General features: G+C 39.4%; 1 protein-coding gene across 1 annotated transcript in view; it reads left to right on the top strand.

The window, feature by feature from the left end:
- Positions 1–239: 239 nt before the first annotated feature.
- Positions 240–26,719, top strand: part of LOC126175940 (eukaryotic translation initiation factor 3 subunit A) — a 56,420-nt gene continuing 29,940 nt past the window's right edge. The window contains exons 1-10 of the mRNA XM_049923016.1: positions 240–635; positions 4,879–5,075; positions 10,284–10,432; positions 17,960–18,110; positions 22,046–22,242; positions 23,484–23,696; positions 24,321–24,492; positions 24,692–25,006; positions 25,720–25,905; positions 26,222–26,569. Of these exons, the coding sequence (XP_049778973.1) occupies positions 587–635; positions 4,879–5,075; positions 10,284–10,432; positions 17,960–18,110; positions 22,046–22,242; positions 23,484–23,696; positions 24,321–24,492; positions 24,692–25,006; positions 25,720–25,905; positions 26,222–26,569 (1,977 nt within the window). The 5' untranslated portion in view covers positions 240–586. The remainder of the gene's footprint in view (positions 636–4,878; positions 5,076–10,283; positions 10,433–17,959; positions 18,111–22,045; positions 22,243–23,483; positions 23,697–24,320; positions 24,493–24,691; positions 25,007–25,719; positions 25,906–26,221; positions 26,570–26,719) is intronic.

Genomic DNA, 26,719 nt, shown 5'->3' with positions numbered 1-26,719 from the left:
TATGATCTCCGTCCACAGATTTGCAGAAACCTCCAAGACCAACTTCCAGGATTGCTCACATCTCATAGCGGCACATAACGCATATCTACTGCCCACACGCTATGATCTGTCTGCACACTGCAGACGGATCGCTGAATAGTTAACTGAGGTGTCTCCGCCCGTCTCTGGTGATGTGCGACTCTACTTCAACACATTATCTTCTTTGATTAAATATGAAAATCTAAAGTTCATGAACTCCCTACCCGAAGACAAACCACTCGTGTGATACATAGCTAATGATTACACGTAATAGTTGTGCATGTAGTTTTGGTGTCATTTTTCAAGCACAGACATACAAATTTTCGCGTATATTATAATATTCCGATTTTCCATAAGAGTCAAATCAAGCCTTTTTAGAAAACAGTACTGCAAAACAGATACCAATACCGCTTTCGTGACGTCACGTGGTTTTGGCTCCCTTCCTCTCCTGTGTAGGTCAACGTGTGGTTGGGTTGTGGTGTATGACGGGTTTTTGCTTTAAATTGCACGTTTTTACGAATACAGTTTGTTAATTCCTATGTAAAAAGAAGATTACTAATCTTCGAAAATGGCACGATACGTGCAAAGACCTGAGAACGCTCTTAAACGAGCTAATGGTAAGTGAATTTTTCGCAATATGGATGGCATGCCTTCTTTTAAGTTCTTCGGCTGATTATGTTTAGAATGAACAATATTTCAAGACTTTGTTTTATTCCTTGTTTAAATATTCATTCAATTCTATAATGATGCGGATGGAAGTATAGGAAGAAGTGAACAGCTGTCGTCAACAAGTATTTGACATTGCATGCTACCGTTCTTATTAAAACGCTCACTTCCGAACTACATAAATCTTCGTTATTTATATTTTTCTTTTGTATTCGTGACTAGATATATCTCCACTCGAACCGCTTTTTTTCGCTGAGAGCGTTATATGTCTATCTCTTTTGTGAGCATTTTTCCGGCAGATGGATGAGCTTCAGCAAATTTCGAAGAAATGGCATAATATTATGGATAGATGGCAGCCTAATTTATTGGGATCAACCCGATTTAGACACAACTGACATACTTTCAGTGGCACGAATACAAGAAGTTTTTTTTTTTATGATGCTAATGTGTGAATGAGATAGGTATTGCACCGCCCAAAAATGTCATTTTTTAGAGAATAATTCAGCTATTTGCGCTCTACATCACTGTCTTCCAGTGCCTCATCATGTAACACAGATCCGTAAATAGTTGCAAATTCCTTTGAATCTCGACGGTATGGTTTAAGGTATTGTGGAAGTTTTTCTTAAAAAAAAAAAAAAAAAAAAAAATGGATGTTTGTTTGGTAGGCCATTTGTTCATGCCCAGATTTCACAGGAACATAAAAACTTCAGTCTCTAGCTAAAGGCAGGGAACGTTCACATATGACCTTTCTTGTTAGTACATTTTTTTTTTTTTTTTTTTTTTTAATTTTAAAGTATATTTCAAATGTACTGCATAACTTGTCAGATACAGTAATGTCCGTTTCTAGTAGGAGTTTTGAAAGTTTTTAATTCCTGCCATTGCCTGTGTAATGAAGGAAGATTAGTGTTTAACATACCACTGACATCGAGGTCATTAGAGATGGCAGTGTAGTTAAAGAGCAGAAATTTATAGCAAGGCAGAGTTACGGAGAATGTTCATTCCTTAGTATTGTTTTTCTTGCTATATTCTTAAAAATAAGATTGAACACATGGATGCCTTCCTAAAATTAGTCAAGTTTCATTTTCTTCTTCTTTACTGATTCGTTTTGGTTACAGCTTTATTGTTTTTGTTGTCTAATTATTCTTCCTGGCTCATTTGGAAGTACAGTTAGCCTACTAGAAACCGTTCCGAAATTGAACAATATTTATAAGTAAGTGTTTAATGTATAGACTTGTTACTGTGTGCAAAAAGTATAGGCAAGTGCCCAGTTATCTATATCGTAATTGATACGAAAGGTAGGATATATATTGAGAATGGAATACTAAATGAAACAAATATTTATCCAGATCACGAAAGAAGGTGAAATATTTGAGAAGAAGAAAAGAATCTTTAAATTTCACACATGTTAATGTATATTTGCTTTGAAAGTGATCCCGTACTAAAGGGTCACTTTTACTGATAACATGCAAGATATGCATTAAATCCCGTCTTAGGAACAGTAGCCTACATTTTTAGGATGTTGCTGAAGTAAGAAAAGTACTGACCTTCATTGTTGTTGAGCAACGTATTTGATGAAATTTTTGTGTATTTACTCTACCTGTATAACTGCTTATCTGATGGCTTCCAGGGGAGCAACAAAAATTTGATTTCCAGTATTTCGTATAATTATTGATTGAATTTGAAATGAGGTTTAACACAGTTACAAAAAAATATTATTAGAATTGATGTACATGTCTTAGAGCAGTATAACTGACTATACACAATTTCCGTAGGTTAATTTCATCCACTATTTGAGAATGAGAGCACTTGGTGACTTGCAACAAACTTGCAAATTTTTATGAATCTTACTTCTTGTTGAGCAGGGGAAAAGTTTCATTTATTGTATTTTCACTGTTCATCCAGTAAAATTCCACATCAAGTATGACATTTTAATTTAATACTTTTTTACAACTTACTCTTTTTGCAACACATTTTGCAGACAATATCCACATATACTCTTGAATGTAGCTGCAAAATTGTATCATTGTACAACACACAGTTCAGGAAATATATCACAAACATTGAGATGAGTGAAAAACTAATATTTGTGTAAAACAGAGTGCAAATTACCCAGACTATACACATCCAGTGTTTGATAGAGCACTTAGTGACTTCGAACAAAGTTTAAACACAATTTCAAAGCTCTTCCCCCCCCCCCCCCCCCCCCTCATTTGTACGCTTAACTTCAGATATTCATCACATTAATTTGTTTATGAAGCAATCAGAAATTTGGTGGTCTTTTGTACATGGGAATTAGATTCCTTAAAGATTATGTGATTTACTGTTGTTAATAGAAATCAGCATGTGTATATCATCAGTGTGCACTGAACTTCACGTTTTTTATTTTTGGTGCTAAATCATTGAATATGTTGTGAGGGGAAGGGGGCATGTATCCACAAAAATCTGTGCAGTGTTACAAAGAGCTTGCTTTTAGGAGGGCACCTATTTGAATCCTATTTCGACCATTTTGGTTTTGCAGGTTCTCCAAAATCATTTCAGACAAATGCCAGACTGGTTCCCTCGATAAGGACATATGATTGATTTCTTGCCTCAATCCGTATAGTGAGCCATCTCTAACAGTTTCATCATCAATGAGATAAAAGTCCTGACTGTACGTTATGCAGAAGAAAAAAATAGGCTGCTTCAGTATCAAATAAGATATTGACTCTTGTTATATATTGCTCACATCCATCATTTGTCATATATTTCAAAAGTTACCAATATGGGGATTACGGAAGTATCAGATTCCACCCATCTGCTATGACCCATGATGTCATCAATATGGCAGAAGTGGCTATTCTAAGCGTCTCCAATATGGCGCCTATGATGTAACTACATACACACGGCAACAAACACAAAAATACATATAAGTAAGACAATAACATATCCCTCCAAAAATACAATCAAACTAAAGAGGCAGCTGCTGGAAATTGGGGGGTTTTAGGGAGGGGCCAAGCTAAATATAACAGTAAAAAAAAAAGACACCACAATCCCAAAACACAAAATGACGAACAAAAAACTTACAAAATATACAGGAATCGGACACTTCTCTTGATCTATATAGGACAACTGCTGCTGACGATACCAAAACACCAACATCTACAGCAAATACTACAAAAATTGAAATCAGGCATTTCCCTTGACCCCAGCTGATGATACCAAATCACCAATATCTACATAGAAAACTACGAAAATTGGAATCAGTCATTTCCCTTGGCCTATATAGGTCAACCATAACTATCGATATGAAAAACCACCACCTACAACTACAAAACCAAAACACCTCAAAAATTAGATGGGGGGGGGGGGGGGCAATCACAAGAAGACATCTACAAATACAACAAACTCCAACTTTGCGTCGTAATGACGTCACATGCCTCAACACCCTTACGTTATGGGTCAAAGCAGATGGTGGAATCGGACACTTCCTTTGACACTAAATGTGTCAGCAATACAAGCTGTCAGCTTTGACTAGTGATGCCAGAAACGTAGGAGCTGTCAGTGTGGTTCTATTGAATCACTACTTGAACTCGTCACTAACTGCTTTTGATATCTTACATGTTGATGTTCCCACCCCAAAATAAATGTATTGGCTTGAAGCCTAACCTAGGCCTGACCAACACTACAGGTTAGTCGCCACTGTGACTTAATTCCAAATATGTGCTGCCAAAATTAATATGCCATTCAAAGCCAAACACTCAACATCACAAATCCTATTGACCAGTTTCGTGTGTGAAAATAGTTGAGCCACTTTCTAGTACATGAAAGTTAACCCAACTGCAGGAAAGACAAGGCAGCAGTTGTCTGTAGGCAAAGTAAAGAGTGAGCAGTTGTAGTTTTTGAAAAGGGGTGAGGGGAGGGGAGGAGGAGGTGGGCAGCTTTCCTGGAAGTATGCCCAGCAGGATGACTAAGAATCAATTTCCCATTTAGAAGTGCAGTGCTGAATGGGGAAATTTACATAGATTCAGATTACATTTATTTCTGAACATTAGTTATGTTAATAATTTTTGTGTTGCATGTGGTGTTATCACATTTGGTGAAAAATACTCTCCCTAAGTGTCTCTGCGCACTGTGTAGTTGAGGTTCCCTCCATATTGATAATGCATAAAACTTCATATTAGTAAAAAAGTATTGTAAAATTCTCTTTTTTTACAGAATTTATTGAAGTGGGAAAGCCAGCAAGGGCGCTAGATACTTTATATGAAGTTTTTCGCAATAAAAAATGGGCATACAATTGGAGCGAGAGTGTCCTGGAACCAATCATGTTCAAATATTTGGACCTGTGTGTCGAGCTGAAGAAATCGCACATTGCAAAGGAAGGGTTATTCCAGTACCGAAACATGTTCCAGTCGGTAAGTGTTGTGTTCTCTAATAGCTTTTATATACTTATGTGTATGGTAATGAAATACAACTCAGAATTTACTGTATTTCAGTCCCATTCTGCCATTGGTATGAAAATTATATAATGTGTTTAATTACGAAAACATATACACACATGAAAATCAGTTGTTACTCATTGTGAAAGTTCTCTTTACTTTCGTGAATACAGCTGTAAAAAAATTGAATGCAAAGAGAGCTAATGCAGAAAAGGTAAAATATAATTGTGATGGAAGGGAAGGGCTGGCATTTAAAATTTCTCATAATATTGTAAAAAAATAACTTTTGGAATAAATACAGAGTCAGGCCCTGTTTCTAAATTTAGATTGTTATGTGTAGTTTTATAATTAAGTGGGCCATCACAAATCCCACTGTACTCGAGGAGGAATTAATGGTTCTAGAAATTAATTCCTCCTCGCATCCAGCAGGACATACACGCCCCACTTCAAATAATTTTTTTTACTGGGGATTAGGATTTGTAAAAAGAAGAAAGTACCATTATTATGTGAAACGAATTTATTTATTCACAGTTTAACAAATGTATGAATTTTTTTCAAAACATAGCTGAATACATAGTTGTTTATAGCAGTTGCGTATGAAATTAATCCATATCTCCTGCTTCCGTGTTCTGCATTGCTTCCTGTGCTCCTCACTGAAAACTGTTTTCTGAGTGTGTCTCAATGCACATCATCATCCAAATAGAAGGGTGTGTATCAACAGTAAAATGGCAAGATAATAAGCCACTTACAGTTTTGTCAGCTGTTCACCATCCAAAGATATGATATCAATCACAAGAAAAATACTGGTGGTACATAATCAGGTAGATCCTACCCAACATCCATATCAGAGTACACATCTACAGACTGGTTTGATCAATAGCAGTGGAGGAAAATGTAACCAGCTTTCTTTTCACCTTAATGGTGTAAGGCAGCTCTTCACTTGGAGAAACAGAGGAGGACAAGTCGAGAACTCTTCAGAAAAAGCACACCACGAATTTTCCCATTTCATATCAAATAAAGAAAAAAATAAGATTACAGAACTGAATGAAAAAAATAAATGTAACAATGTAGACACAAGTATGAACAAATGGCGCATAGAAATTCTCTAGACACATTGGTTATAAGGCAAAATCTGTAAACGAATTTAAAAGATTTTTTTCTATGGATATGTGCACAAATCTGTACATTTGTAGCAAACAGTGTAAAAAAGACCACAAGTACCTTTACTGAGTTTATCAATTGCAGACAGGAAAGAAGTACATAAAACTGCCAAAACATAAGACAGTTAATGTGCAACTGATACGATTAAACGATATCTTGTGTACTAGGTGCCAAACAGTAAGCCTGTTGGTTCCAAACTGCTGATACCTTCAACACTAGATTGCACCACATTACAGATCTGTCATTCATATCCTTGTGAACCCAGGGAAAGAAATTTGTATGTGGGATACAGATAGCCCACTGGTCAAGAAAGGGTTAAGTCTAGCCTGCAGAACGGTGACATAGTGTTACAGGAGATAGAAGTGATCTACCTGCATTATTTAACAAATATAATTTCTGACCTCAGTTGTTATGTTGTAATTGGTAGTTTCATCCAAATTAAATCATCTCCATACCTAAAACCAAAATACAAGATGATGGTTGCTGCAACCAATGTAAAATGGTGCACCTCTTTACAACCAGTGATGTGCATCAGCCAACACTGGTAATAGCTAATTATCAGCCTTTATTTTAGTTTTTGATTTGGAGATGGGATAATTTGGTCAAATCCAATAATTACAGCTAAATAAAAACATAATTGAGGCTGTTTTGTTCATAGACTATAACAAGCATGTTCTGTGGTCAGAGTCTACAGTTACTGTAATAGGTTTAAGAGTCAGATGAATAAGTGTGCTAGGAATGATATAAACCATTATGTGGAGTAGTTAAAGTAGATAACAAACAAAGTTAAAGTATATTGAAAGGGAGGAACTGTCAAATTTTATGGCCCAAGATAGGAAAAATGAAAATATAGCCATGCTTTCTCTGTGCAGAACTCTAAATTGTGACATTTGAATGTGCTTTAGGATCCGATTCTACATCGCAAAACTGTTATTTGTAAAAGTCTGCTGGGATTCGTTATAATTCTGTTGAGTCTTGTACGTTAAACTATTCTTGCAGATTCCATAGTTAAAGGAAACATCTCGTGTGTAAAAAGACCCTTATTTACTGAAGAATGTACCCAGTTTGAGACCTACTTCCCAATTGGGGTTACCACTATAGTAGTCAGTGTAGTTTACTGTTATGGAACCCATAAGCTATATTCTCAGTTGAAACCCACCTAGTCTCATGAAGCCAAGAGAGAGTTGTGTGAGTAAATGAGCAATTCAACAGACTGTTTCTCTTTAGCGGCGTCTCAGATAGTTTGCATTATTTTATCCATTGGTAAATAACACTATTTTGACTTAAAAGGTTAATTCTATTTCATTTGAAATTCCACGTCATGTGTCTGGCTTTCAACACTAAAAAAAATGGGATGTCAAACTTCGTCAGTGTCTGTAGTACTTTATCAGTCTGTGCGACTTCCATTGTCTCACAGCAGTGCTTAGCAATCCTTCGTGGGATTCACAGGAACATGATCCACAAATACAGTGTGGGGCAGGGAAGTACACTTGCTTTCGAAATGACGTTGTGAAGGGAGGGAAGGTATTGGCAGGGTTGAGATGGCCCCTAACGATGCAATAGCAGCGGAAGTTTTCCCTTACTGCCATTGCAGTTGTAAACCTGGCTTGGTTGAATGAACCATATGCTTTTGCTGTCGAAATGTCCTTTTCCCCAAAACCAGTCTATTGTCTCAATACAGCATGCAGTGCATACTCATCATGTCTCTTGTTTGTGGTGTAGTGACTAGCGTTGTTGCTTCTTGATCACAGGTTTTACTACTGACAGTGTTGGGGATTTTCTCCACCTGGGTCTGGGAGTTTGTGTTGTCCTCATCATTCCATCATCATTCGTGAAAGTAGAGAGATTGGACTGTGTAAAGATTGGGAATTTTTACAGGCACCGATAACTGCGCAGTTGAGTGCCTCACAGACCGAACGTCGTCGTCATACTAGTCATCAAATTCCCCCTTGAAATGCTTTTAGGAGGTTGATTTGGCAATCTCCAAACCATTCTGCTTTCAAGCAAGCATCCACCTAGCACTTTCTAATTGTACTGTGCATCAGATTTTCCACGAAGACCTTCACTTCAACACGTACAAGATGGTCATTGTTCAGGAACTATCACAATGATACTGACAAAATTGATTACAGGCTTGTGAAATGTTGATTCCAAACATTGCTCAAGATGCACATGTTTGTGTGTGTGTGTGTGTGTGTGTGTGTGTGTGTGTGTGTGATGAATCGCACTTCCATGTTTTTGGGTGTGTTAACAAGCAGAATATGCATCATTGGAGTGGTGAGAACCCTAGGGCAATTCACAAGAGCACTCTACATGGTGAGGAAATGAGTTTGGTGTGCAATCAGTAGTCAAAACATCATTGGGTCTTACTTTTTGATGACAATGACCATGCTGTCACCATCCATTCTGAGTGTTATGTCAACATAATCCAACAATTTGTTTGAACCACCATTTCAGCAGATGGATTTGGGACTAATGTCGTTTCAGCAGGATGGTGCCATGGTGCACACTGTTAGAAATTGTCCGCCGCTCGTGGTCTCGCGGTAGCGTTCTCGCTTCCCGAGCACGGGGTCCCGGGTTCGATTCCCGGCGGGATCAGGGATTTTCACCTGCCTCGAGATGACTGGGTGTTTGTGTTGTCCTCATCATTTCATCATTATCCAGGAAAGTGGCGAAATTGGACTGAGCAGAGATTGGGAAATTGTACGGGCGCTGATAACCACGCAGTTGAGCGCCCCACAAACCAAACCAAACATCATCACTGTTAGAAATTCTATTACTGTGTTGAGGAAAATCTGCCCTGGTTGCTTTATCTCCCCATATGGTGACATTCCATTCCATGGTCTGCACCGCTCACCATGTTTAACTTCATGTGACTATTTTTTTATGGGGCTACCTCGAGAGAGATGTATAAACGTCAACCCAGGTCCCTTCGGATCTCGAAGCATGCAATATGCCTTGAAGTAGGCCTCATTCTGAAATCATTGCTTTAAAAAGTTACTTGGAACTTCAGAAACTGGCTGCAGCAGTGCATTAACAATGAGGTACATAATTTGCAAGGCCTGTTGTTTGACACCTCACAAAATTCATTTATAGTTGTACCCTACTGATTTCAATGTATAATTTTGCTCCATAATGGCTTTTTATTAATTAATACACTGCCCCACCTTGTATATTGATGAAGTGTGTATTTTGCTTGATTCTAATTCTAATCGCATACAGACTTCCTTTTGCCAATGTTCTACTCACTTCTTTTATATCTGGCATTACATAGAGAGAACACCTTAATAAGCCGTCAGTTGTGATAACTAGCTCTAAATTTTCTATACTTACCTTTAATAACAGTTGTGGGGTTAATAAATGTAAAGAGAATAGCAATATCAATGGTTTTAGTTGTTGTGATGTATCTGCTGATCTTTAGCTTGAATAATTTTCTGCAGTATCTAGTTTGCAAATACGTTATTGACTTAAGTTTTCTAGTTCTTCTCTTGCATGTCTTACACCAAGATAACTGTGAAAGTGTGCATAAAAGTTTTCGTGCTTTGTTAACCCTTTTCACAGTTTGTAATTATTGGCATAATGATTGTAACGAGGACAGCTATGATATTATGTTTTATAACTATTGCTTGGGACTGTAGGAGTAATATTTATTTCTGCAATCTCTTGTGAGTTCCATGAAGTTGTAATGTACTCAGTCCTAGCTAGTCTGAGTACATTCCTTATTCACAATTTTGATGAAACTCTTTAGCATAGCAACCCATAAGCCACCTCTGTACCCACAAAGGTGGGGCAGTGGCTAAAGTACTGGACTCTCATCTGAGAGGAACAGGGTTCCAATCCCCTTTCAGCCTTGTAGATGAAGGCTTTCTGTAGTTTCCCTTTGAATGCCGGGATGGTTTCTCTGAAAAGGACATTGCCAATTTTTCTTTCGTGCAGTGTCCTGCAGTCGGAGCTCGTGTTCTGGCTGTAATGACCTCATTGATGTGCTGTAAATTTGTGCTTACTGTAATATTTTCTTTTCAGGTAAATGTTTCTTCACTAGAGAATGTGATTCGCGGATATTTGAGAACAGCTGAGGAGAGAACAGAATCAGCTCGTGAGCAGTCACAACAAGCTGTGGTAGACATTGATGATCTTGATATGCTGGCTACACCGGAGAGCATACTCCTAAGGTAATACTACTTTGTGAATCTGTAGCCACAAAATGAATATTTTTTGTCATTAACTGCCTGTTCCATAGACCACTTTCATGCTAAGTATTAAGATGTAAATTCACCTGTAAAATAAGAGGGTTGTTTCAAAAGTAGGGTAGGGTTCCCAAAGCGGTAGATCCTCTAGGAGAGGTGTTTGGCAAAACCCAGCAACAGTGCCGTGCACAGCAACTGGCCCCTCTCTCCATCCCTACCTTCCTTGCTTCTCTCCGCCATTCACTATTCGCCTAGCAATCGTCTGCAGTGAGAATTTTTGTTGTCACTACTGCCGAGTGGGGAAGCTGTGCAGTTAGCAGGTTTTTAAACATAGTCAATTGTGTGAAGTTTATGCCAAAAAGTGTGTGGCCATTCAACATGTCTGCAGATGGTGTAGGGTGTGCATTACCGGCCACGTGGACTTCCACAATTATGATTTGAGTGGAAGACCATTCATTTCAGACGAGACCACTGTAAAGGTCGAGAGAAAAATGCTCGAAAATTGAAGAATAATGATGTATCTAGCTTAGTTGAGAGAATTTTGTCTGAAAAGTTGGCATATCACAAGGTTTGCATGTGATGCATCCAACAAATGCTTGCAGAAGACCTCAAGCAGCAGTGTGTTGACTGTGTCAGACAGTTTCTCAAACAATTTGGAGATGAGGACATAATTGTTGGAATTTGTCGTTATGGGCACCAAAATGTAGCTGTTTCATTTCACACCCGAAACTTAACAACAGCGTGGTTCCACCCATAATCACATAAGCTGAAAATTTTTAAACAAAAGCAGTCTGCTGGCCGAGTGATAGCTATTGTGTTTTGGGACTGTAAGGGATATTACTGAATGACTTCATCTCCTGGAATGATGATAAGCTGAGACAGGTTTGTGATGTGCTAAGAGAACTCTGATGTGTGATTCAGAGCCACTATAGAGGAAAATTGAACAAAGCATTGATGCTACCTCATAACACCACTCAAACCTTCATCTGTAATCAAACTCGGGACCTCCTGATAAGTTTTGGCTGGACCGTCATTCTCCCCCACCCTTTCTCATACAGTCTGGACCCAGCCCCTAGTGATTACCACTTAATCCTGAAATTCAAGAAACATTTGGGTGGGCTACACTTCCAAACTGATGATGAAGTCAAATGGATTGCTTGCGAGTTTTGCAACATGTTGATAAAACAGTTGGAGCACTGTCTCCAAAAATGCCTGAATAGAAACGGCTATTATATAGAGAAATATATTAATGTTTACGCATTAAATCAATGTAAATGGCTCTGAAAAAAACCAGTGCTTTCTGTTTTTTCAAAAATAGGGAAACCCTACCTTTGAATTGACACTCATATTTACGTGGCTATATAATTTATATGCCATTATGTGCCGTCATTTACAGTTATGTAATTAGGTACTAACGACTCTTCAACAAATGTGATAAACAAGTAAAAGTTATTTACCTTTTGTGTTTCAAGAGTGGGTAAGTGAAGAATAGATGTTTGCTCTTAAGTGGTTTTGTGGAGAAAAATTGGTGCCAGTCCCTGTGATTGCAAGAATATGCGCCAATAGCTGTTTGTAAGTAACCAGTGAGGGAGAGCTGAATGTAAAGGAGTATCTGGTAGCAGCAATATGAAGCAGTTCTATTGAATTCTGATGATGTACACCTTAAATGTGTAATGTATTTGCGAAACAGTAGTCAGTAATGTGCAGCAGCTACTGCATTAGTGTGAAAAACAATTGTGGTGGCATCAGTTTAATGTAAACTCTTTTGTCTGATTCTAACCATAACATTGGGCTCTGTGGCGACTTCAGTCTGTGATAGCAATAACTGTTGTGATAAACAAAGTGGTAACAGATGATGATGGAAAGAGAAATGCAAAGAGAAGGCTAAGAGACAGATGGCTAAAGGAGTGGAAGAAACATTTGGGAAAGACCCTGCCAGTGATGGGAAACTTTACATAATGAAATGAAGATGAGGACGATGATGCAACTTCATTTATTGGGATTGTAAACTGTGGGAGCGGCTAACATGTTAAGGTAACTGTCATACATTCCATCACAATGGTTTGTACTGTTGAATGAGCTTCTAATTGCCGACCAAATGCCCTTATGGTATAAACATCTCTGTAGATTTTAAATGTAACTGTGTTTTGCGACACCCATGCATGTAAAACCAGATAAGACCAGAAACACACTGAAATTATTATTTTGCGTGGATAAATGTGTCTTTATAATGATTAGAAGTATGACTTCCCCAGTGAGGTAAAACCAGAAAAAGTATTTTTAATTATCCTACCCTTGTGACTCAGAACACCCATCTCCATGCCACTTTGTTGCCTCAGGCAAACTTTTTCTCCTTCAAGTTATGACTCTCCACTAAATGGCCATATCCACTGAATTTCATTTGTATACAAACATCTATACTAAGTTGGCTCCAGTTAACATCATTAGGTTTCCATATAAAACTGTTTTGTAGCTAAAAACCATTCCTGCTCCTGTACACCGAGAGGTTATCATCTTTGTAATGTTTACCATCCTTATTTTGCTGCTAGAAAATCACACCCTCTTCCGTGCAGAATTCTTTGAATAATATTCGCTTTTAGTATCTTCATATTGTGCAGTTGGTAACATTCGTGCTAACATAGAGACTCATGTCCTCATTTCCCTTTCCACATTTCTGCTCCTTTGTAATCAATGCATGCAGCAAACACCAATATGTTATGTTGTTTTTCAGCTATAGATCACTTCAAAAGCTCCACTTCATCATATTATTGGTGGCAATAAAATGTTTCACTTTTCTTATATCTCATTAAGTACTTAGGCCTACAACCATTGTACTGTTACATATGTCAGTATTGTGTTCAACATAGCACCTGTTTTTTTTTTACTTAATTATGAAATATTCAAATATGAATAATTATTTTGTTGCCATTTTGCTTCTCTATTCTTGCACAGCACTCTCCTTCCCATGCTGTATTTATATCTGTATTTCTCAGGCTCTCAGTGCATCTCAGCCATTTTAGAACTATATAATCATTTTAATGACTTCATTTGTCAATGTTTTTGTTTCACTGTTTCATTTCTTTTATGTTCTATTGTGTCCTTTTTGAGCTGTCAACTGTTACCTGTTTTGATATTCTGGCATTTGAGTATGTTATGTTAATTCATCACAGCCTTTAATTTAAAACTTATTTAAATTCAGTAGCACAGTTCTGGTAGAATGTAATTAATTTAGGAGTAAAGGACACCATTTGGTGAATACCACTAGCATTGAATTGTTGACAGGCACACACAAAAGAGAAAGAACTTGCTGGTTTTTGGGATAAATCCTTTGTTGAGCCCCCCCCCCCCCTTTTCCCCTACACACACACACACACACACACACACACACACACACACACACCCTCCTTGTTCCCCTACATTGTGCCATCTATGTACACAGTGACGAGCTTGATTGGCGAGTCCATGTTGTCTTGTGCACTATGACCAGATAACAGGTATACTTGAAAAAACGACCAATGCTGTCTCTTTTTTCAAGTGACGAGCTTGCATTTCAGCAGGTCGACTATGATGGGATGGATAGGAGGATAGAGAGGTAAGAGGCAGGAAGACTTGTTAGGTTGGGTAGGTATTGGTGTGGAAGGAGGCAGTCGTTTTGCTGGGTAAGAATGCCTGGGGGATGGGGTAGCAGATGCACAGGCTACCGTATTTACTCAAATCTAAGCCGCACCTGAAATTTGAGACTTGAAATTCAAGGGGAGAGAAAGGTTTTAGGCCGCACCTCCAAATCGAAACAAAGTTTGTCCATTGTAATATGAGACACAATTTAGGTCGAATGAATGACGATACAGCTACAGTAGTTTGGTTCGAGTCGTAAGCTTAGCAGTTAAGCTTTACCAGGTAGCCATTGCTATGCGTCAGGCGCTCCGTCCTTATTTATACGGGTACCCTTCCTTTTTCACGTGCTTCGTCTGGTTTGAATCAATTGCTTATTTTGCTTTGATCTGATAAGTGCCGTTTTCTTTGTTATAGGTGTTTACGTCACTCTAAGCTGAAAATGCATTACTGTACTATGTCATGCATTGGTTGTCGCATTCTGATAGTGCATGTTCCCAGCCTGTCACCGCTCGTGGCATGGCTTGCTTTTGTGCGCGCTACCGCCGCTTACAATAAAAAAAAAAAATAAAAAAAAAGACTGCGTATGATACAACATGTTCTGAACGAGAGTTAGGCGAAAATTTTTCTCCATTTGAAACTCTTTGCGGCCGCTTCTTTAGTACATCAAATTTTGCACAGAAATTAGTCAGCTTTAAACATCTAGTCAGTTGCCGTGCTTCATTTCTGACTGTATCACTATTAGGCATAAGAATAATACGAATATAAACATGACACAATACATATATTCTTCCGCGTTTGCTGTTGTCTCACTCTAGTTTCGTAGTTTATTAAGCAGACAGGATTTAAATGAGATAGCAACAAACACGAAAGAATACATGGCAAAATGTTTATATACGTATTATTCTTATGGTGAAGAGAATACTGCATGTGATTCACATTTCATCAGGTTCCTATTAGCAACCATCTCTTCTCACAGGTAGGAAAAAATTCAGAACGTAGAGTTGGCCATATTGACAAACATCCCAAACAATCTTGCCAGTCGGATTTTCGTAGTATATCGAAATTCTGCTACATTCGAAGATGAACAATACGGAATTTGTATTTACTTTTTTGGATAATGTATGAAAATGAAAATGCAGTGGTCGACTCAGAGGTTTTGGCGCCAGTATTTATCTTTGTGCCTACAAAGCATGTCTGTGTAATGTTACATAAATTCGACGGCAGAAGTTAGTTGTGGCGGCACCTACCTACATTTTTCAGAACTTCTGCTTGCTTTGCACGCGATTCCAAGCCACAGACAGTTTTTTGGATTACAAAAACCGGAAAAAAAGTGCAGCTTAGATTCGAGTAAATACGGTAGGTGTGTGATGCACATGTATCAGAACTAGGGGGGGTTTCACTATGGAGGTGCTGTGGATAAGTGGATTGGGATGGGGTGACAAGACAGGGGAAGGGGAAAACTGTTGGGTGGAGGGTTTGAGATGATGATGATGTTTGGTTTGTGGGACGCTCAACTGCGTGGTTATCAGCGCCCGTACAATTACCCAATCTTTGCTCAGTCCAATGTTGCCACTTTCCTGGATGATGATGAAATGATGAGGACAACACAAACACCCAGTCATCTCGAGGCAGGTGAAAATCCCTGACCCCGCCGGGAATCGAACCCGGGACCCCGTGCTCGGGAAGCGAGAACGCTACCGCGAGACCACGAGCGGCGGACGGGTGGAGAGTTTGGGTGCAGTGAGTTTACAGAGACTGAGGCTGGGAGGGTCATGGAAGAGAAGGATGTGTTGCTGTCATTTGTGTGGTTCAGAAAAAGCTGGTGGTGGAGGGTTAGATCCGACTGGCATGAGTTATGAGATAGCCATTGAAGTTGAATATGTTGTGCCCAGCTGTATGTTGCACCACTCTGTAGTCAACTTTGTCCTTGGTCACTGTTTGGTGATGGCATTCAGTCTGATGGACAGCTGGTTCACTCTCATACTGACAAAAAGCTGTGCAGTGATTGCAGCAGAGTTGGTATATGACATGGCTGCTTTCATGGCCAAGTATAAGCCTGCAACAAGACTAGAGTGGGAAATTCATCTTACCCAACACGGTGCGCACTTCACCCTAGTCCATTGCTGAATGCAGTCCCGGGACTCTGTGTGTGTGTGTGGGGGGGGGGGGGGGGGGGGGGGGGTGCGGTTAGCTCTAGATAGGATTTATTGCAAAAGCTAGCAAGTTTTCACTGTATTTCGTGTGTATCTGTTGATGACTCAATGCTTCTGCTATTCAGTTACTGCTCTTTGTTACTTCTATATCTACATTTTTGTCCTGAGCCTTTTATCTTTTGTTGACTTATATTTTCCTTTTCTGTAGTAACTACAGGGAAGGTACTATAATTTGCAACACTACTGTGTCTAGTGATTATGGCATGTACCTACCAATCCTGAGTCATGTTGTCTGATTCTCAAGCAGTTATCTGTAACATAAAAGCCTTCTTCTTCTTCTTCTTTTAAATCTGGTTAAGGATCAAATAGTTTTATAATTTTTCTTCTTGCTCTGCGGATAAAAATATTTTTAATGTCTGATATTGTTGAATGTTATAGTTGTGAATTGTTATTTTCTTGGCCATCTAGAGATGCAGTAGATGTTGAAGATAATGTTTATTTCTCATCTCTCTCTTTTTCATTGATATTGCTACTGCACTGTTGCAGTTAGTTGATAGTTAATATCGCCAAAGCTAAATGTAGTATGACTCCTCTTACTTTTCTAATCATTAAAATGAATGTTTACAAGATATGTACATATCTCGCATGGCTTGTGATTTCATTGACTAAAATATTCTTGCTCTGCTTGCCACATCAGGTTTGAGTAGCAACTTGAGCCTTTTCTGACACATAATCGTGGGAGGCAACTGGCCACGTGCCTTTCAAATATTCCACATGTAGTAAATGGAAAAAAATGTACATCAGAAGTTGCTCCAGGATGCTGATATCATGTTAAACTATAAGTGACCTAGTAGTTGTTCTACTTTTGTGAACAAATATAAACTTTTTTCCTCATGTTAAGGTACTACTGTTTCCACCATTTGTTATAGTTTGTTAAAAGTCTTGGATTTTATATCACGTGTAAGACTTGTTATGATGTGTGTTGCAATGAAAATAACCTAAATCTCCTGGTAGGATGTGAGAGAGGTCTGATGTCTGTAATCCAGGGTGGATACATAAATAAATGACTTCCTGGGCCACTTGGTTACTGAGAGGAATACAAGGGTACACTATTTCCAATAGTACCAGCTTGGAACAAACCTTAAAACTGAAAACACTTCTACCTTACCTCAGTAGGAGAAATAAATTGTTTAGTTGCAAGCTCTAGAGTATTGAATGTCCCTCGTTCCACACGTGGCTCAGTTTTATGTCGGCAAGCGTCCAGTGTCGCAGTGTACAAGCCGAGAAGCACGTGGCTTACCATGTGGCTAAGGAAATGTGGCGACTAGCTACGTAACATGTACAAGGTGTATCACTGAGCAAAGGATGTAGCACATTTCACACAAGCACCACATGGCCATAAGTGCCAAACATTGGGCTGTATCATTAGGCAAGGTAGTATCAATTATCTTTGGCAACTTGTAGTGACGTTTAATGCGTGCGCCCGCACAGGCACGCACACACACACTCACACCTCCAGCAACTTTCCTTGTAAGTACTTGATTGCTCTCAACTTTTGTGTGTTATTTCCAACTTGTAATTGCTTCAATTTTTGTGATAGGTATATTGTGTGAAATGGTAGAAGTTTCATTATAAATTAATAAGTATTTAGGTTTGAGAATGATGTGAACTGGAAACAAAACTCAATGAAAATGTTGTGATTAAATGAAGAACTGTTTATTAGATCAACTCCTTTCTTTTTCAGTGCTGTCAGTGGAGAAGATGCCCAAGATCGCAGTGACCGGACAATTCTGACTCCTTGGGTTAAGTTCTTGTGGGAATCATACTGTCAGTGTTTGGAACTGCTTCGGACAAATGCCCATGTGGAGACATTGTACCACGATATTGCTCGCATGGTATTGTTCTTCATTCACTATGTGAAATAGTTATATATAAGTTGTTTGTGGTCTAGTATCAGAGGGAGCTATTCCATAAGTACGGAAAAAAATATTTTTTCATGTGTCTGAATAACTCTTATGATACGTTAGCAGTTGTTAAAATCACTAGTAAATAGTTTATCCCACCACCCATCTACAGTCATTAATACCAAGTCACTGATTTCCACTTGCTAAGACTCGCAATGCCAGGTGGAGTTACACCACATCTAAAGATCAGTGGATTGTAAACATGATTGCTGCCAAGATGTTTTCTGTTATTTATGTTCAATTCTGCGGTGCTAAGGTGTACACAGTATGTTATGTGGATTTCATTATTTTAGAACCTTATAATATGAAACTAATATAATCTCATTTTTTAAATATACAAAGGTGTCTTGTAAATTTCCATGACTGAATGGAACGTTTTTGTTGTGCCTTCAGGGTAGGTAAGCTTGGTTATTCCAAGGGTCATAAAAAGAATTTCTGCAATGTATGGGGTACATGTTATTGCTGACAGCAATCTGAATTGGTCAGTGCGTCTGCTGTGATTCAAAATGGAGAATAGTTCACATGGACTGTGAACCATAGACTACTTACTTTTGGATGAATCAATTTAAATGTGATCGGACAAGCACCAAAGATGAAGTGTACTCTGCCCGTCCAGTTGAGGTCACCACTTAAGAAACTGTCGACAAAATCCGTGACATGGCGATGCCAGACCAGCAAGTAAAAATTTGGTTGATTGCTGAGACTGCAGGCATCTCAACTGAGTGAGTGCATAATATAAGGGGCATTCAAAAAGAAACAAGCAGGAGGCATAATTACAGAAATCGGTACCTGTGTATTAGAAGTATTGACCCTGGCTGTTGAGACACTTGTTCCACTGCAACACAAGGCAGTGAATGGCTGTCTCGTAAAATTCCCAGGGCTGTGATGTTAACCAGTTCCACACGTACAGCTGGACGTCGTCCAGGTTGAGGTGAATCGTTCGCCCCCCCCCCCCCCCCCCCCTCCCCAGAGCCTTTTTAAGGGTACCAAAAATGGCGTAATCACAGGGGGAGAGGTCCGGACTGTATAGAGGGTGGCCAAAAACCTCCCCATTTGAATTTCTGCAGGAGTGCCGCAGCTGTGTTGGCCGTATGAGGCATTGCATTGTCGTGGAGCAGGATGACCCCATGGGTGACATTGCATGGTTGTTTTGATTTGATCGCTTGGCGAAGTGTGTTCTAGTTTTGGGAGTAATGCTGGGCATTCACTGTTGTTCCGTGCTGCAGGAAGTGAATCAGAAGGGGGCCATCTTGGTCAAAGAAGAATGTCGGCATAGGAGCAAACAACTCACCTCGGACGACGACGTCCAGTAGTACTCGCGAAACTGGTTAACATTGCAGCCCCGGGAATTTTATGAGACAGCCATTCACCGCTTTGTGTCACAGTGGGACAAGTGTCTCCACAGTCATGGTCAATACCTCTAACATACAGATACTGGTTTCTGTAATTATGCCTCCAGTTCATTTCTCTTTGAACACTCCTTATATCTTGCACAGTGTGTTGGATATGAAGAAGCTGTGTTTGAAGTGGGTGCCGTGGTTGCTCATAGTTGACCAAAAGCTCATCTGGCACACCATTTCAGCACAATGTGTGGCGATATGTGATCGCAATCTACAAGATTTTTTTCGCCAGTTTGCGACTGTTGAAACGTGGATCCATCATTACACACCAGAGTCAACTTGGTAATCAAAAAAAGTGCATTGAAGAAAGCAGAGGCAGTTTTCTCAGCTGGTGTGGTGATGTTCACTGCCTTTTTTTTTTTTTCCTCCAAAGAAATAATCCTCATAGTTTACTTGGAAAAAGGCAGAACCATAACTGGACCCTAGCAGGCTTTTTTATTGGGTTGTTTGAAAAGTGCATTGGCAGGAAAAAGACCAAGGTTGAAAAAGTGCTGCTTCACCAGGTTAATACACCATTCTGCACATTAGCATTTAGTGGCACAAGTGCATGAATTGGGTTTTGAATTGGTTCCTCATCTAACCTATTCATCAGACTTAGCCCCCAAGTGACTTTTTGATGTTTCCTAACTTGAAACTTTGGTTTGCTGGGAAGAAATCATCAAATGAGGAAGTGATAGTTGCAGTCAGTGAATATTTTGCCTCAAAGAAGACTATGTTGAGAAGTGAGATGAGTTGTTTATGAAAAAAAAAACATTTTTTCTCACTTTTTTACCAGACTTAGCAAACGACCCTTGTATTAATGAACGTTAAAATATTCAAACTCTAAAATCCTTGACATTTACCACCAGATGAATGCAGTGTGAAGGTAATTGCTAAAGCTAGTGTCTGAAAGTAAAAAAAAATAGATGAATTAATAGTGAAGATTATGTAAGCTTTGTAACAGCTAAATAATTTTCGTGCTCACAAGCAAGATGGTGTTTGAATGTTTGAGATTCCTGCAGCCAAAGTTAACCCCAAAATCATGGTTTATGCTTCATTGGATGTCTCAATAATAGCACTTTTCATAGTTTTTACAAATTAAACTGTTATAACATCCAGAATTCATTTTTTTAAATTAATTCCGGAGGTAGAGTATTCTTGCGATTATAAATGTTACTGAAAGGGCTCTTCTGTAATATGATGGAAGTACTGTTTTGGAGATAGCGTGAAATTATAAATGATAAATACAGAAGAGTTCACCTGAAAGCTTGTAAGACTTCCAACAGCTTTGAGGAGAGAACCTGTTCCAGAATCCACACTGTGCCCCATGTGACATTCTTTCCACATTTCCTATTGGTGTCTTGCTGCTGCCAAAACCTGCTAGAGTGCCTCACCAGCGGTATCCCACCATGTGAACTATGTGTGGCTAGCAATATGAGCTGTTTCTGGAGCTCGAGTCGTGAGAGCAGTCCTTTTTGAACAACACACAACTTCTAACATGAAAGAAGGAAAAGAAAATTTTACTATTCAGTGTTACTAATAAATCATTGCCAATCTCCTTAAATTATTCCCGACCTCCCTCAAATGACAAATGAGTGGCCACCTGCACAGTGCAAAGCATGTTATGAGTGGGTTGTGTTATCCTAGTCTGTGAGAAGTCATCAGCCCAAAGGTGATGCAGCTTATGCTTTACTGAGAGCCAAATTGGGTTCAAAAAGTTAAGAGTGTAGTTCCTGTTAGTTAATGTGTGTCGTGGAACAGCCATTGCTAAGTCCAAATCTGCCAGTGGAATCAATCTAAAATATTACATAGCTTTATGTATAAAATCTTGACATTTATAAATACGATAAGGAGTTTTCTGGCAGGATGTAAATATTTGTAGTAGGATTGCATTTTGGCTGGTGGACAATTATGAGGTAGCTAGGGCAGGGGGGGGGGTGAGAAGCAGGAAGTGGGATGGGGACTTGGAAAGAGGCAGCAGGTTTGCTGGATAGGAATGTGAGATGGACAGATGGCAGGTGCATGGTCTAGGCATGTGATACAAGGGTACCAGAGTCAGTGAGGCGTGACACACGATGTAGGTGACGTGGAGGCACGGTTGGGAGAGGATGACAGGACAGAGGAAGGGGAAACTTGGGTGGAGATTGTGGAAACAGTGGGTCAGCAGAGATTGAGGTCAGGAGGGTTATGGGACCAAAGAATGTGTTGCAAGGATAACTCCCATCCGTGTAGTTCAGAAAAGATGGAAGGATTCAGATGACCTGGGCTGTGAAGCACCCATTGAGTCCAAGCGTGTTGTTCTCTGCTGCACTGGGAGGGTAGCAATTTTCTTGGCCCAGTTACAGACCTGCTTAGAATATAAAGATGTAATTGGTGTACACACACACACACACACACACACACACACACACGAAATTAGATTGATATTTGCTGTAATGTTGTCTGATTATATGCTTTCTCATATTGTTGTAATACTGTCTGTTGCAGGCTTTCTCATTTTGTTTGAAATACAATCGTAAGACTGAGTTTCGAAAGCTTTGTGATAAGCTTCGCAAGCACTTAGAAGATATCAGCAAGCTCCCTCCACAGACTGCAAATGTCAGTATTCAGAAACCGGAGACCCAGCAGCTCAACCTTGATACCCGCCTTGTGCAGCTTGATTCAGCAATACAAATGGAACTCTGGTTTGTATGATACCTCAAATGTTAATTTAGATACTGATAAATAAATAAATCCATTACTAGCTGTCCTGCCATTTTGATCAGGTCATTTTTGCAACTTTTTTAATTTAAAAATGCTTCATGTGTAGTAAACTCATAAATTGTTTCTTACAAATAGTGTGCTATAAATTTCATATAAGTATTCAACAAATGAATTAATTTATTCCTTAAAGTCTGTTGGCTGTAGTTGCTTGTAGGCATGGGAAGATGTGACATCCCTACCTTGCATAGTCACTTCTTGCCTTGCCTGCATGTTGCAGTTGCTTACTTGGAATCTTGTCTACATAAGGGTCCGATTTCTTACTGACAGTCATGCTTTCAAAAGCAATAGTCTTACAGTACTAAAAGGGAAAATGGTCTATCAGTGATGATGCAGTGGTGAGTTTTTGTGTATCCCTTTCAATGAGTTGGATTAAAAAGGCATTTCATTACACAAGTTTTACTGTGTATAGTGAGTTGATACTAATGATGTATTGCAGTCCACTTTATTGTACCTGACCCTCCATATTGATTTCGGTCTTTATGAATGTATATGTGAGAACAGATCTCTATATCAGATAGAAAAGGTGGTGAGAAAAAGCATTTAGAAAATACAAAAAAATTAAATTTTTGGACAAACCCCTCTCCCCCCCGTCTCTCCCCCCCGTCTCTCCCCCCCGTCTCTCCCCCCCGTCTCTCCCCCCCGTCTCTCCCCCCCGTCTCTCCCCCCCGTCTCTCCCCCCCGTCTCTCCCCCCCGTCTCTCCCCCCCGTCTCTCCCCCCCGTCTCTCCCCCCCGTCTCTCCCCCCCGTCTCTCCCCCCCGTCTCTCCCCCCCGTCTCTCCCCCCCCCCGTCTCTCCCCCCCCGTCTCTCCCCCCCCGTCTCTCCCCCCCGTCTCTCCCCCCCCGTCTCTCCCCCCCCGTCTCTCCCCCCCCGTCTCTCCCCCCCCGTCTCTCCCCCCCGTCTCTCCCCCCGTCTCTCCCCCCCCGTCTCTCCCCCCCCGTCTCTCCCCCCCGTCTCTCCCCCCCCCGTCTCTCCCCCCCCGTCTCACCCCCCGTCTCTCCCCCCCCCCCGTCTCTCCCCCCCCCCCCCCCCCGTCTCTCTCTCCCCCCCGTCTCTCCCCCCCTGAGTGAGGTGCACAGTTGTAGATTGTTGTCAATGAATTATGCAAATAACTGTTAATTTTTTTCTTTTAATATTAGAAAGTTAATGGTTTTAATTTGGCAGGCAAGAGGCTTATAAAGCTATTGAGGATATTCACGGCCTGATGAATTTATCGAAGAAGCCTCCTGTACCGAAGACAATGGCAAATTATTATCAGAAACTTGCCATGGTTTTCTGGAAAGCTGGAAATCATCTCTTTCATGCTGCTGCTCATTTTAAGCTCTTCCAACTGTCCAAGGAAATGAAGAAAAACATAACACCAGAGGATCTTCAGAGGTAATTATATTTATAGTACAAGGTAGTATTTTAACTGTTATGTAGTTTCTCATCTTTCAACACAGTGGCAGCCACATTCATTACTGATCAGATATTATTTGTCCACAGACATAATTTAAAATTTGATAAACTGACCTTCATGGGATTAATGATGAACAGTTGAGTTGCTGCGGATATCTGAATAGTCTGTTGACCCCATAACTCTCTGAGATCCCGTGAAGTGTTACATTGCCTCTACTCTTTTAAGTTACCTTATTTATTATTTGCCATGATCGTATTTGGAGACAAGCAGTCTGTTGTGTTAAAGCTGTGGATTCAAAACAATCTCTTAATAGTCAAGGTGGCAAATGTGATTTTGTTGATTACTAGTTTCAAATTATTTACAAGTGATATTCAGATCTGTAATACAGGAAATTGCTTCTTAGGACTACAGAAATGTTAATTGTTAATATAAAAGTTCCATCACTCAGTACACATCATTACAAAATACATTGATCAGTGTTCCGCCCTGGCCATCAAAAGCTAAAATTAGAATCAAGATAAATGTAAATCTAGATAAGTGAATTTGGTTGTAGTAGATCTAAAGCAGATAATTAAACGATATATATATATATATGATTCTAGAATGGCATGTCGCTTGCTTCTGGCAACACTTGCAATTCCGTTGCCATCAGCTCATCCTGAGTTTGACCGCTTTATTGAAACGGATAAGAGTCCATTGGAAAAGGCACAACGCCTGGCAATTCTTCTTGGATTGCCACAGCCTCCTACCCGCCAGTCACTACTCAGGGATATAGTAAGTAATTTTTGGACCACGAAGTAATTTTCAGAAAATTGGGAGACCAGTGTAACCCATTTCCTTGCTAGTGTGTTCTTAATATAATTATGATTCTGTGGTCTTAAAACATTGAATCACCACCTTTCATCCAAAAGTTAAGTAATGATTTTGTAATTGCTGAAGATATAAAATCTTTAATTTGTGCTTACATTCGTAGGTTCGATTCAACGTGGTTGGGCTGGCATCACCACAATTGCAAGAGCTTTACATGTACCTAGAGGTGGAGTTTCATCCGCTCCAATTATGTGCTCGTGTGGAAGCCCTTGTAAAAGAATTGCAAGCAGATGAAAGTTCTCCACTATTCCAGTATATTTCTGCACTGCAAGATGTAACTCTCGTACGACTTGTGCGGCAAATAGCACAAGTTTACCAGACGATAGAGTTCTCTCGTCTTCTTGAACTTGCACGTTTTGCGTCACCATTTCACCTTGAGAGGCTACTGGTTGACTGTGTTCGTCACAATGACATGCAGGTTTGTTCCTCTAATTTGTTATGCAATCAGAATTAAAATTATATTTTTTTCTTTTCTTGTCCAATAGTTCTTCCAAATAGTCTTTTAACAGTTACTGATTTTTTGTTCGTCATTGCAGCATACGCAAATTAGTGGTTTTATTCCCAATCTGACCATTTTAGGTGTAAAGGGAAAGGGTAGCTACAATTCCATAAGAAAAATGAGAAAACTTCATGGCTGCTGTGTTTAATAATTCCTTCGATAATTGACCTCAGAATATCTTTCTCTTTAATGCAGATTATGTAAATAGCCAGAGGGGGTGGGAGAGGGGGGGGGGGGAGATGATAAAATGTGTAACTGGTAACATTGTTAAGGATTACTAACTTTGGCCTTTAGACAGACTGTTCTTTTTGTAGAGCAAATGGGAAATGGGTGCAAGATTAATAATGACTCCCCTTTCAGGAAAAAAGAAAATTACCCCAAAAATCCCAAAAAATGGCAGAAAGAAATAAAACAAAAAAAAATCTTTCAAATTGAAATACCACAATACATAGTTGGTGCTAATTATGAATGAGTTCTTTAAAAATAGATCTTAATGTAAGGTAAAAGGTTATGTAAAAACTAAGAGGAAACACACAGGATTGCATTTGTTGTTTGTATTTCATTCTTTTCAGTAAGTTACTGAAGAATCGAAGATATGTTCAGTAAAATAAGTTTGTAATTGTATTTTTCAGATACGCATTGATCATGCAAAACAGTGTGTACATTTTGGTATGGATCTTTCGGAATCACAGCGTGAAGATATTCCTGAAGGTCCAACATTACAAAATATGCCCAGTGAGCAAGTGAGAAATCAGTTGGTTAATATGGCAACTGTTTTACATCGTGCAATGAACACAATAAACCCACATCACAAGAAGGTTAGTATGACATGTTTTAATTGCTTTATTTGGTTGGTTATTATAATGTTAAAAAATCTAAAATCTTTTAACAGATGCTTCATTTGATGTAAAGAATTACGCATGTGTTCATTGGGCATTTTACATTTAGGTAGATTGAGGTTATCACATTTGACAAACTAACAACATTCTTGATATTTGTTGATAATTGTGACGGACATGGCAGTTTCAAGCTTTTGCAATTTGACTAGCATCAGCACGTAATACAGTGATATTCATTTACAAAAGTGTGCTTTTGTATTATTTTTGCTGTCATTTTTGTTTTATTACTGTACAGATGGAGCGTGAGAAAGTACGCCAAGCATTAGTGCAACATTATGAGGAAACAAGAGTGAGGGAACATCAGCGCATCCTTGCTCGCCACAAGATCATTGAAGACAGAAAAGAGTACCTGGAGCGTCTTAACAGTGCTCGTGAAGAGGAAGAAATGCGACGGCAGGAAGAGGCAGCACGAGCTGCAGCTTTAGCTGAACAGCGTCGTCTGGAGCAGGAGCGTGAAGAGCGTGAACGCCGAAGGCAGCAGTCTGAAATACAACAGATACGTGACCGTAACCTCAAAGAGAAGATGCAGCAAATATCCCAGACTTCGCATGGCCAGAAAATACTCAAGAAGCTTGATGAAGATGTTAGTTCAATCACATTTTATGTTTATGATAGGCTTCCAGTATTATTTTTTGCATTAGTATAACTGTATTGCAAGAGAGGGAGTAGCTGTAGAAACTACTTATTCTATAGTTTTACCCATAGTTATTTGAACAATCATTGTTCTGTGAAA

The sequence above is a fragment of the Schistocerca cancellata genome, chromosome 3 (assembly GCF_023864275.1).
Source record: "Schistocerca cancellata isolate TAMUIC-IGC-003103 chromosome 3, iqSchCanc2.1, whole genome shotgun sequence".
NCBI classification, from domain to species: Eukaryota; Metazoa; Arthropoda; class Insecta; order Orthoptera; family Acrididae; genus Schistocerca; species Schistocerca cancellata.
This window is presented reverse-complemented; position numbering and strand designations above follow the sequence as displayed.